Source organism: Ranitomeya imitator, chromosome 3, assembly GCF_032444005.1.
Source record: "Ranitomeya imitator isolate aRanImi1 chromosome 3, aRanImi1.pri, whole genome shotgun sequence".
Classification (NCBI taxonomy): Eukaryota; Metazoa; Chordata; class Amphibia; order Anura; family Dendrobatidae; genus Ranitomeya; species Ranitomeya imitator.
This window is the reverse complement of record NC_091284.1, coordinates 64847106-64861153: the sequence shown is the minus strand read 5'-3', so window position 1 is coordinate 64861153 and position 14048 is coordinate 64847106. Positions and strand designations below refer to the sequence as shown.

The 14048-nt window shown below is 39.3% G+C and overlaps 1 protein-coding gene across 6 annotated transcripts in view; it reads left to right on the top strand.

The window, feature by feature from the left end:
- ROBO1 (roundabout guidance receptor 1) overlaps nucleotides 1–14048 on the top strand; it is a 1753811-nt gene that overhangs the window by 1606743 nt on the left and 133020 nt on the right. For all 6 annotated transcript variants that reach the window (XM_069760966.1, XM_069760963.1, XM_069760965.1 and 3 more), the window contains one exon: nucleotides 12649–12773. In XM_069760966.1, the coding sequence (XP_069617067.1) occupies nucleotides 12649–12773 (125 nt within the window). The remainder of the gene's footprint in view (nucleotides 1–12648; nucleotides 12774–14048) is intronic.

Here is a 14048-nt window from a genome sequence, read left to right as displayed (position 1 = left end):
GGTAGAGATGGGAAAATCGATTTGCAGGACTTCAACCAGGTCAGTAATCTGTGACCGCTATAAATCTCTTCTTGCCGCCTAGCGTTTCTGCCTCTACTTTTGATTAGCCAAGTGACATGACATTGTTTGCGTGTCATGCCGCAATGATGATGTTGCACCAGCCCTACTAAACAAAAGAAGAAATTGATGTGTTGGGCGGTAAGAAGAGAATCACAGGTCTCCTGTCCAGCTGTCACAGATTACTGACCTGGGCGAAGGACCGGTGTCCTGTGAATCGATTCTCCCATCTCGACTTCCTAAAACCAATTCAAGGAAATGGCAGTCACCCCGAGTTTCTGTATGTCACAACCTAGAATTATTGGGGATGATTGAAGGGACAAGTAGGCAGAAATAGAAATAACAGAATATTAAGTGAAAGAGGCACATACAGAAAAAAAACAAAACAAATGTAACCGCACATTTCACCCGCCTTAGAAAAATAACTGTACCGCGTACATATCCTGTGAATGTCCCCTGGTGTCCTAAGTAGAAAAGTAGATTACTAAAAGGATTTTACAAGATGCAATTCTCAGAAAGATAAGAAAATGGCGGAAAATTTCTGTTTGCACAAGTCGTCAGACCTCACACATTGAGGATGACTTGTGTCAACTGATATTATGTTTATTATATTCGTACGCATACCTTTCCTTAAGCAAAGGTGAAGCGATGGTTGTATGTTATCCTTAATTTTTGGAATAGTTTCTTCTACCAGTCTCCATCCACAAAGCCTTAATACACCTCATTGTAAATGTTGTCTGTCACCGGATATCACGGTATAAACTGCCTTCATTATGAAAATATGTAGACCTGACGAGGCTGGTATATTTACGTTGGAAATCCATGTCAACATAGATGTATGATAACGAAATAACAATGATTATTTTGCAGTCAGAGCTTATTTTCATTTAGCAATGATTATGATATGGAATTTCTAAGTGAGTACATCAGTGTTATGGCTGGCAATCAGGCAACACAGCGTGCAGTAATCAGCGCACATACAGAGATCTGGCAATAACCAAAAACAATAGGACGAGCTCTGAGACGTGGAATCTCTGTAGACTGCAGTACCTGATCTATCCTCACACAACTATAAGCAGCAGTGGATTGCGCCTATCAACTACCTATGCAACTCGGCACTGCCTGAGGAGCTGACTAGCCTGAAGATAGAAATACAAGCCTGACTTACCTCAGAGAAATACCCCAAAGGAATAGGCAGCCCCCCACATATAATGACTGTTAGCAAGATGAAAAGACAAACGTAGGAATGAAATAGATTCAGCAAAGTGAGGCCCGATATTCTAGACAGAGTGAGGATAGCAAAGAGAACTATGCAGTCTACAAAAAACCCTAAAACGAAAACCACGCAAAGGGGCAAAAAGACCCACCGTGCCGAACTAACAGCACAGCGGTGCACCCCTTTGCTTCTCAGAGCTTCCAGCAAAAGTTAATAGCAAGCTGGACAGAAAAAACAGTAAACAAACTAGAAGCACTTATCTAGCAGAGCAGCAGGCCCAAGGAAAGATGCAGTAGCTCAGATCCAACACTGGAACATTGACAAGGAGCAAGGAAGACAGACTCAGGTGGAGCTAAATAGCAAGGCAGCCAACGAGCTCACCAAAACACCTGAGGGAGGAAGCCCAGAGACTGCAATACCACTTGTGACCACAGAAGTGAACTCAGCCACAGAATTCACAACAGTACCCCCCCCTTGAGGAGGGGTCACCGAACCCTCACCAGAACCCCCAGGCCGACCAGGATGAGCCACATGAAAGGCACGAACAAGATCTGGGGCATGGACATCAGAGGCAAAAACCCAGGAATTATCTTCCTGAGCATAACCCTTCCATTTGACCAGATACTGGAGTTTCCGTCTAGAGACACGAGAATCCAAAATCTTCTCCACAATATACTCCAATTCCCCCTCCACCAAAACAGGGGCAGGAGGCTCCACAGATGGAACCATAGGTGCCACGTATCTCCTCAACAACGACCTATGGAATACATTATGTATGGAAAAGGAGTCTGGGAGGGTCAGACGAAAAGACACCGGATTGAGAATCTCAGAAATCCTATACGGACCAATAAAACGAGGTTTAAATTTAGGAGAGGAAACCTTCATAGGAATATGACGAGAAGATAACCAAACCAGATCCCCAACACGAAGTCGGGGTCCCACACGGCATCTGCGATTAGCGAAAAGCTGAGCCTTCTCCTGGGACAAGGTCAAATTGTCCACTACCTGAGTCCAGATCTGCTGCAACCTGTCCACCACATAATCCACACCAGGACAGTCCGAAGACTCAACCTGTCCTGAAGAGAAACGAGGATGGAACCCAGAATTGCAGAAAAATGGAGAGACCAAGGTAGCCGAGCTGGCCCGATTATTAAGGGCGAACTCAGCCAACGGCAAAAATGACACCCAATCATCCTGGTCAGCGGAAACAAAACCTGTTGAATAGGATTACCAGAAGAATGAGGTTTCAAGGCCAAAAATAGCTTACAATTATTTCTGAAGCTCAGGAACTTAGTTCTGTCACCAAAAAACAAATCAGGAATCGGAATTCTTGGTTCTAGCATCGATTTCTGATCAATAGTATCTTGAATCTTTTGTACATTTACAACGAGATTATCCATTAAGGAGCACAGAGCCTGAATATCCATGTCCACAGCTGTGTCCTGAAGCACTCTAATGTCTAGGGGAAAAAAAAGACTGAAGACAGAGCTAAGAAAAAAAAATGATGTCAGGATTTCTTTTTTCCCTCTATTGGAAATCATTGGAGGGCTCCTTGTACTGTTATGGCTGGCAATCAGGCAACACAGCGTGCAGTAATCAGCGCACATACAGAGATCTGGCAATAACCAAAAACAATAGGACGAGCTCTGAGACGTGGAATCTCTGTAGATTGCGCCTATCAACTACCTATGCAACTCGGCACTGCCTGAGGAGCTGACTAGCCTGAAGATAGAAATACAAGCCTGACTTACCTCAGAGAAATACCCCAAAGGAATAGGCAGCCCCCCACATATAATGACTGTTAGCAAGATGAAAAGACAAACGTAGGAATGAAATAGATTCAGCAAAGTGAGGCCCGATATTCTAGACAGAGCGAGGATAGCAAAGAGAACTATGCAGTCTACAAAAAACCCTAAAACGAAAACCACGCAAAGGGGCAAAAAGACCCACCGTGCCGAACTAACAGCACGGCGGTGCACCCCTTTGCTTCTCAGAGCTTCCAGCAAAAGTTAATAGCAAGCTGGACAGAAAAAACAGTAAACAAACTAGAAGCACTTATCTAGCAGAGCAGCAGGCCCAAGGAAAGATGCAGTAGCTCAGATCCAACACTGGAACATTGACAAGGAGCAAGGAAGACAGACTCAGGTGGAGCTAAATAGCAAGGCAGCCAACGAGCTCACCAAAACACCTGAGGGAGGAAGCCCAGAGACTGCAATACCACTTGTGACCACAGAAGTGAACTCAGCCACAGAATTCACAACACATCAGCCTCATTGGGTCTAAGAGATCAATACAATATATGCAGATGGTATTATGAAATCTGATCCATTTTAAGGTTGGATATCCCTTCAGCAAAACCTTTACAGACAAGGCCTCCAATCTCTTGACAGGATTCAGTTCTGTTTTGGTGCTATTTATCAGAAATTTCCTGGCTTGGGGTACAAGTCTGCAGTCACTTTTTGTGCACATAGTGAATGCTGTTGGGATTCTCCGGTGCCAGGAGCAAGGCAGTCGTGACTTCAAGTGTGCGATTTGCATACTTCTGGCCACATTCCAACTAGACGTGTTTGGTTTTTGCTCAATATACTTGCATTGAGTGAGGTTGCATACGACTAGTAGGCATGTGACTCCTTGTATGCAAATTGCATACTTGCAGTCACATACTCCTCTGACACTGGAGAATCCTGATACCCCAAGCCTGGACAACCCCTTTAAACTAGGTCTATATTATGAATGCTGCCTTAAAGGGGACAGTCAAAACATAGGTCAAGGAATGGTGCAAAATGTCAATGTCTATAACCCCGATATGTTCTCTCTGAATATCCCGCATGTCTGTATTGTACCAGTGAAGTGAACAGATGGGAAACAGATACAAACTTTAATATGTTGAACATGATGTGCTGGGAGTTTCTGTGTCCTGGTGTTTAACTCGTGTCCTTGGCACATTTTCTGTAGTGCTGTAAATATTTTACAGTTTTTCATTAGATTTCAATTAATGAGTGCTGTATCGAAAGCCAATGAAGGATAACTATTTCTCCACTGCCACCTAGTGGAAGTTGTTACCTATGAGTCACTGCACTCTTTAACTCCTTCACTGCCAGGTGATTTTTCCATTTTTTTTTCCCTTCCTTACTTCCAAGAGCCAATGTTTTTTTTTTTAATTTTCTGCCAATATATCCATATGAAGGCTCATATTTCGTGAGATGGACTAGGAATTTTGAATGACCCCATTTATTTTACCATGCAATATAATTAAAAGCTGGAAAACATTTATAGTTTTGTGAAATGGCAAAGAAAAATGCAATTCTGCCATTATTTTTTTTGTTTTATACGATATTCATTGTGTAGTAACAATGACCAGGCAACATGATTCTCTATGTCAGTACAATTACGGGATGTATAGTTTTTGTTTTTCCTTTTTATCAAGCAGTGAAAAAAAATTGTAGTTTTGTAAAAATAAGAGACACATTTTTTTGGGGGGAGTAGATGCAACATTTTGATAGCTTTATATTGTATATTTTTTTAGGTAAGTTCGAACAACAACAAAAAAGCACAATTCTGGCATTTCGATTTTTTACTGTTCAGGTTAATTCATTTTATATTTTGACAGATCAGACTACTACAGAAGCAGCAATACCAAATGTGCTTATTTTTTTTATTTATTTTCTATTATATTTTTAAAAACTACTGTATAATAACTTTTGTTCATGCTTTACATTATGTTTTCAGCTTGCTAAGCAAACAATCTGTTCTATATACCGCAGCAGACCTGTAATTATAAAATTGAAGAAAAACGTTAAAGGGGTTGCCCACTTCTCAGTCCTTATGTTTCCTATTTGTAAAATAATAACACTTGGGGCTCCTTCAGATGTCCCTGATAATCAGTCCAATGTTGGATCACAGTGCACCGACTGGCAGTATATCTTCTGATATTCTCAGGTCAAGAGATGTTCATTGCGATCGGACCGATTATCATGGACATTTGAAATAGCCCTTATGCTCCATTCCGCCGCTGGCGCTGTTCCAGCGGTGTCTGCGCTGTTCCAGCGGTGTGGGTACCACCTCTCCTGAGGATCACATAGCATTGTTATGTCGCGTAATCACTGCAGCCAGTCAATGTTGGCTTCACTCTCCTCTCTTACGGACGTAATTGACTTCCGAAGAAAGTGAGAGCACAGCATCAGCTCTCACTTCCTCCGGATGTCTTGATTTCTCTTAAGGAGGGAAGAGTAAAGACAGTGCAGATTGACTGCAGCGATCGCGTGACATAACACTGTTACGCAATCCTCGGGAGAGCCAGTGCCAACTCTGCTGGAACAGCGCCGACACTGCTGGAACAGCACAGTACAAGTCTTATCATTTTACTAGAGGAAACATATGGATTGAGAAGGGGTTGTCCAGTCATTACGACCCATTGTGTATGTATAACCCCCTTTGTGTTGTTCTCCCTGAATATCTCACATTTGCCCCTGTATTTTCCAGTGTAGGGAACAACTGTAATATGATGTTTTGGGAGTTTTTTTTGTCCAGGTGAAGTTCTTTTTAATATGTGTCTTTGGCCTATTTTCTCCAGTGCTGTGAATATTATATAGTCTTTCATTAGATGTATTACTCAGTAGTCTCTGTTGTACGTTATCCTCTTGCCGGGCAAATGATCTTTAGACATTATTGTTTTAAAGGGTCCTATATATATGTTATCCTATATATTTTATATTCACGTTATAGTAGTAGTGAGTCGAAGTGCATTTAAGCAAAAACTTTCTATACAATGCCCTAAAAACTGATCTAGCGGGTTACTAGATAATGGGCGAATTAGTTTGGCCACTATGAGTCATAAGGCCGCAAAATGAGTAAGAGGGCTCACAGAGGTTTATAACAAGCTCCTACGAAACCCCCTGATGAGTAACATTTGGCGGCTTTTAATGGGAATTTAATAGAATCTTATGGAATTTCTAATATAAAGGAAGTTTTCTCTAAAGACAGTTTTGAGTTAAGTAAATTATTGTGCTATATTACAAATACCCTGTGGCCCCTCATTTATAGGATTTACATAAAAGAGATATATATATACTGTGCATTGCTCGCTTATGTCAATATATTGTTTTTGTGTCTTAACCATTTGCAGTAAATCATAATTTAATGAGGATTATAATGAGAATATACTTTCCCTACAAAGATTCATTCTTTCTAAAATTATTCCAGAGAATAACAGGTCATCGTGAGCAGCTTAGTCAATAAAATAATTTTAAAAATTGTTATAAAAAAGAAAATGGTTTCATGTAGATGTAATTGTGGACATATTTTTCATTTAATACAGTAAAATAAGGCTGCTTTTTAGATTAAAAACATGGTTATATGGAGCTAATACACAACCTTGGATCCTTCATTAGTTCTAAATTTGTATTGATCTCTGTGAATGGGATTCATGAATTTAAGATTAATTTTGACTTAAAGATGACTCAACATTTTATCACTGTTATAATTTTGACATTTACTTAATTTTTTAATTTTTATTCCCATTTTATGTTCTTCATTTATTTCTTGCACTTTTTGTTGTTTTTTTATGTTTTATGTTTATTTTATTTCACACCTTTTTTTGTTTCTTTTTATTTTTTAGTTGTTTCTGGTAAGTTGGAATTTTATTATTCATCGTTTTCTATTCATCCTGTTATATCATGGCTGGAATACCACCCATCACCTTCCTCATCATTGGGCCCCATTACCCACCAAAGTCTATGTTTCATTTGTCATTGGCAAACCAGAAATACCGGTTGGAATTACATCTGCCTGAATATACTGGTAATTGTGACAAAGGTATAAGGTAATATGAACCTCATACTCTCGGGGCCCTGGAGTTGCCCATCTTCTTAAATCTTATCATTTCTCACAATTATATTGATGAACACCAGAACAGGGCGCTGTTTCTTTTTGTGTCTTCTAACAAATTTGCAATTAACAACCTTTCTGTTGTGTGCTTTATATGTTATTGCAAAAATAAGAAATCCGATGTCGTCATTGTGGAATTACACGGTGCTTTTGTATAGTGGAAGGAGACATTTTGAACTAACAGTTCTCTTTCTAATGCTGGGAAATAAACGCCATCTTGCTCACCTCCAAGTATCTACACTGGGAGTGTTAGGCTGGTTTGGAAAACATGCTGTAAAGCAAGATTGCTTTAAAAAATAGAAAGTTTAATTAGTTTATTTTTAATTGTCAACAAATTTAAATGACCGCCCTTTGCTTTTGTTGCACCATCAAAGCATTGTTTCTTCTAGGCACATTTCCACACTGTCTTTGAAAAAAAGCTTGTCAGGAAGATTGTTCCAACCATCTTGGAGATCTAACCACAGATCATCTTCTGTGGATGTCGGCTTGTGCAAATCCTTCTTTCTCACCATGTTATCCCAGGGATGCTATATCAAGATCAGCGCTCTGTAGGCACCATATTATTATTATTATTATTATCTATTGTTATAGCGCCATTTATTCCATGGCGCTTTATATGTGAGGAGGGGTATACATAATAAAAACAAGTACAATAATCTTAAACAATACAAGTCACAACTGATACAGGAGGAATGAGGACCCTGCCCGCGAAGGCTCACAATCTACAAGGGATGGGTGAGGATACAGTAGGTGAGGATAGAGCTGGTCATGCAGCGGTTTGGTCGATCGGTGGTTACTGCAGGTTGTAGGCTTGTCGGAAGAGGTGGGTCTTCAGGTTCTTTTTGAAGGTTTCGATGGTAGGCGAGAGTCTGATGTGTTGTGGTAGAGGGTTCCAGAGTAGGGGTGATGCGCGAGAGAAATCTTTTATACAATTGTGGGAAGAGGAGATAAGAGGGGAGTAGAGAAGGAGATCTTGTGAGGATCGGAGGTTGCATGTAGGTAAGTACTGGGAGACGAGGTCACAAAGGTATGGAGGAGACAGGTTGTGGATGGCTTTGTACGTCACGCCATATCATTATTTCTAGGATATTGGTGTTCTTTACTTTGAATATTAAAGGAGTTAGTGGACAAATTCCGCGCTGCCGACAGAATTGAGACATATGTATCCCAGTATGGTACAGTAAGATACACATGTGGTTTCTACTGAAAAAGTAACTATAAACGTCGAAATGCGTTGAAATAAACCACCATCTTACTATACCATACTGGGATACACGTCTCAATTCTGTCGGCATCGCAGAATTTGTCCACTAACTCTATTTATCATCTGATATACGAAACGATACACTTTATTGATCCCAGGGGAAATTACAGTTTTATCCAATGGTCATTTGCTGATCAGTGGATCTGCTGCAGCTGATTTTCTACATTATATGCTGTTTTAACAGATTGAACAGGTGAGTTTAATCTGAGTGTATAGCTCAATGTTTGTCTTGGGTAAGACCCTATTTGCGCTGATCTTTCCTACAGTTTCTTGGTCACTTTGAATATAGTCATTAATGGCATTAGCTGTATGTTTGGGGTCATTGTCTTGCTGCAGAATAAATTTGTAGCTGCCTCCCTGAAAGTATTGCACGATGGATAAGCATCTAATTGTATTTCACTGCATTGATACATTATTAATCTTGACCTAACTTCCACAGCCATTTGATGAAATATATTCTCAAAATTGTGAGGAACCTCCACCATACTTCATTATTGAATGCAGATATTACTTTTTACATACGGTATTTCAATTTTTGACGCATCATTCTAGAGCACCTGCTGCCATTTTACTGCACCCTGGTTACTCTGTTTTTGTGCATAGTTGAGTCATTTTGGCCTTGTTTCCATTTAACGTTATGGGTTTTGGGCCATAATTCATCCATGAAGAACACATCAGGACAGACTTTTTCAAACAGGAGATGGGTGTAGCTGGGTCCCACTGGTTGCTGCCGGTTCTGAGCTGATGGCACTGCTGTTTTTGAAGGAAAGTGTGATGTGTCTTTCATCTGCTGGACTAAGTTTTCTTGGCTGACCACTAAATTTATGGTCCTCATCATTGCCCATTTCTTGGGAGACAGCTGACTGGCTCAAAATTTATTATGCATTGGCACAACAATCCCAAACATACACCCCAAAGTTATTAAGAACTATCTTCAGCATATAGAAGAACAAGGAGTCCGGGAAGTGATGAAATGACCTCACAGATCCTGGATTTAATCATTTAGCCTGCCTGGAATTCAGTGAAGAAATTGCGTAAAACCTGCAGAAGATCTGTTGTTATTTTTCCAAGATATTTGAAGCTTATGAGTTTCTTCAAAAATTGTCTGCAAGTATACCTAGAAGAATTGATGCTGTTTGGAAGTCAAAGGGCGGTCACACCAAATATTGAAATTGTTCATTCACGTTCCATATTGTTAGTTAATAAAAATAAAATTCTAACACTTCTATTTTTGAAAACATTTTGATTTTACAGCATGTTTTTCACACCTTTCTAAAATTACCACGTTAACAACACAATACCATAACGATACTACTACCTGTGTGGTGGCCCATATTTATCCTTACGCCAAATGATTATGTATTATCGAATCCAAAGGACTGTTTATATATATACTGAATACAGATGGGAAACTTGGAAAGCAAAAAATAATTTGTTATTAGGGAGTCCTTTTGGACTGCAATTTAGTTTGGCTCAATTTTTTGACTGAGCCTACAAAGTGCTCCCCTCTCTACAGTTCCTGGGACAGCGGTGAAGTAGTATGAACTAGCTATATACAGGTACCTTGTCTTAATTTTTTATGTCTTTTCACAAGTTCTTTATGCCTTACTGCCGTGTTATACAAATCGTTTTCCAAGGCAGGGTGTATATACCGGACATTGTTTCCTTTATATACAGCGACTATATTTTGCATATGTATAAATCAGGATGAGCCTTTGAAAAGGCAAACTTGGAATTTAATTTCAGAAACCCGCACTTGCCCAGAGCTTTTAGATATCTCGGCATGAGCATAATTTACTTTGCTAAAGGGAAAATTATATGGCATAAAGGCAAATAATTCCACACGGGTGGGCATCAAAGCTGATTTAACAAGGAAATGTTCTGTGGTCGTCAAAACAACCATAACAGTTCTATGGCTTTGACTAAGTTATTCTGTTTTTATTCCTTATTCCACTGCTCCACTGCATTTCTCTCATTTTCCATAACTCGTCTTTTATGTTTGTGAATCCTTTTCTTTTGCTTATGAATTAAATTTTCCGTTTATATTTTGGCATAAATTTTCTTTGCTAACACTAGGTAGTTGAAGTGTAAGTTAACATTTATATTTGTAATTGAGAGGATTTGAGAGAAAATGACAGTATTTTAACTGTATGTGTATATGTTAAATGTGCTAGCAAATGTAGAAGTGCAGAAGAAGCGTACCAAGCTGAAGACCATAAATCTGCACCACAGAAGGCATGACCAGATAGTTTTGGTCAACCCTATAGTCGTAGAATTGGATAAATGTCTTACTAGAATATCTCATGTGATGGCTCATCAAATTTGTGTAGGCACATCACATACGCAGTGCAGTAATTGCTATGGTGGACATCACCTTCCCCACACATGAACATAGCCACTAATTGGGGATGAGCACAACCCTGGTGTTCTCGCGACCTTGATCTACCATCCACATCACTGCTCTTTGTCCAAGGACAGGAGTGGCATGAATTTCCTTACCATCTAGGATCCCAAGCTTGGCTTATGATTAGCTGAGTTGGCGATGTATCAAGCCTGGCCGCCAAATCAAATGTTGTACCAGGAAACACAGATGTTCAAAAATTTTGTGCAACCTCTCATCTCTCCTACTAATGGTTCCCTTAGATACACAGTTCTGATCATACTAACTTCTTGAAGGCATTAGGCATTCCCTTCCATATAATTTTGCATATCCACAGAATATGCCAAAAATGTATGTCCCAACTATGGGATTCACACCTATCTTGAGAACAGGGGCCTTGATGCTGATATCACTAAATAGTGGTCAGAATTTCCATTCATTTGTGAAGGAATTCTGACCACTTCTTCAATGAAGTGCAATGGGGCCCTGTTCTCAAGAAAGATGTGGATCCAACTGTTCAGACCCTCGTCTGCTATTCATTTATGGCATATGATTTCAGTACTTTTGTATTGTATTCTGACCACAAGCAGCGCTGGCTTCCCCTCTTTCATATGATATTAGTACATATTTTAACGTAGAACTGAGGTCAAGGTTCCTGAGGACGACTGTTGTCTCCTGCACTAGTACTATTAATGAAGAATTGTATCAGCCCATGAGGTATAGCTGTTTTATTTATTACCTTTCATTTTGCCTTCCTAATAAAGAAAATAAAAAAATCTTAAAAAATGAACAGGATTTGGAATCAGAAATAAATGGCACAAACAACAACACAGATGTGTCCTTTCTTACCTTTCTTTTTGACTTCACAAGTCCCAAAAGGGGTAACAACAGATGACCAATATTGTAATAAATACATGTTTGTGATACTTTGTGTGGAGATGTTTATTCTATGTGTCTACTTGTGGCAAACCAGTGGTTGTAATGTGAACTGCAGCCTGTCGGGTGTTTTTCTGGTATGTCACAATAATGTATAGAATTTTCTTCATGAGAAATTACAGTCCTGAACAAAATCTGCGAAATGGTAAGAGTGGACACATCTATAAGCCATGTTATTATACTCAGGCATGGTGAGATTGGGGGAGTGATCATCTTCCCATAAACTATAATTTCCAAACCTTTTTCATGCATAGCTTAAAAGGCGACCAGGCCTGTTTCCGTTTTGATCCCTTGGGGCAGTGGCTCCAGGAGGAAGAATCTTGACCATAGAAGGGGCCTTTTCTTTAGAGTACAATGGTATCTATCAGTACCAGTGGGATAATAGGGTTTATAGTTGACTTATGACCACAGATGCCAGATTACAAAAAAAACTTATTTTTTGCTCTTTTCCAGTGCAGATTTTTCAATTTGTTCTCCAGGTGCAACGTCATTATTTCCCACTAACATAAATAGTTGTTACTGTAACACAAGTCACATATGGTTCTTTACACATCCTGTTTATTGCCAACTAAAATGACCATATCAACTGTATAAACCAACTGAAAAGAAACTAAAGTTCGCCCTTACGGCAAAAGCAGATGTGTAATTTGTGCAGTTCAGAAAAATAACAAAGTAAAATGACCTAGCTTCGACAGTCAGAATACCACTGACATAGCTTTGACTTGTAGAAATCCACCGAGAGAGTCAAATTCGTGGTATAATCCTGTAGGGTCGATCCAGAAGTTCAGGCTATGGGATTACCCATTTTCATAACATTTGGAAATTGCCAAGAAGAAAGTGAATTTCTTGTTATCTCAGAGGCCATTTTCACTGATAGGTATTTATTGTATTTTTTTTTTCTTTTTGCAGAACCTCCAAATTTTGTGGTGAAGCCACGTGATCAGGTAGTTGCATTGGGACGTACGGTCACGTTTCAGTGCGAAGCAACAGGAAACCCTCAACCAGCTATCTTTTGGCAGAAGGAGGGCAGCCAGGTAACGGATTTTAATAGATTAACAAATACCCATGAAATTGAAATGATCTGCATTAAATCTCCATCAAGTCTCAACCCTAAATGCATTTTATGCCTAAGTGTGAAAACAGTATTAAATTACTCTAAGCTCCTTTGCACATTGATGCCATCGATTTGTGGCTGAGGATGGGCATTGTGCTAAATTTGGACATCAAAATGGCTGTCATCGAGCTAAAGAAGGCGCATACATCATTAACAGCAGAAGATCCATAAATGAACTGACAGGTACAATTTATTTCACGTTAGACGTGTATTATTCCAAGATAAACAAGGGTTTGATTACATCAGTTAAAGGTCATCCATTTATCAAGCTGCAACCAAAGATTTCTCATTACGCCGCTGAGTGTTATGTAGTTTCATGCTTATGATACGGATTTTGAAATAGATACACAGGTCTCGGCTAACAAAAAATAACATGTCAGCGAATTTGTAAAGGGTAAAATAATCTAAATATATATAAAATTAATATTATATGTATACACTGTATATATTTCTATCTATCTATCTATCTATCTATCTATCTATCTATCTATCTATCTATCTATCTATCTATCTATCTATCTTAAAAGAAGAATAGGTATAAAATGGTATATGGGTTTTACAAATTGACATGATAGTTGCCTTTTCTAATGAAACATTCCATTCTACACTGTGTGCAGAATTATTAGGCAAGTTGTTTTTTGATCACATGATACTTTTTATACATGTTGTCCTACTACAAGCTGTTCGGGCTTGAGAACCAACTACCAATTAAGTAAATCAGGTGATGTGCATCTCTGTAATGAGGAGGGGTGTTGTCTAACGACATCAAAACCCTATATAAGGTGTGCTTAATTATTAGGCAACTTCCTTTCCTTTGGCAAAATGGGTCAGAAGAGCGATTTGACGGGCTCTGAAAAGTCCAAAATTGTGAGATGTCTTGCAGAGAAATGCAGCAGTCTTGAAATTGCCAAACTTTTGAAGCGTGATCACCAAAGAATCCAGCGTTTCATGGCAAATAGCTAACAGGGTTGCAAGAAGCGTGTTGGGCAAAAAAGGAGCAAAATAACTGCCCATGAATTGAGGAAAATCAAGCGTGAAGCTGCCAAGATGCCATTTTCCACCAGTTTTGCCATATTTCAGAGCAGCAATGTTACTGGAGTAACAAAAAGCACAATGTGTGCTATACTCAGAGACATGGCCAAGGTAAGGAAGGCTGAAAAACGACCACCTTTGAACAAGAAACATAAGATAAAAC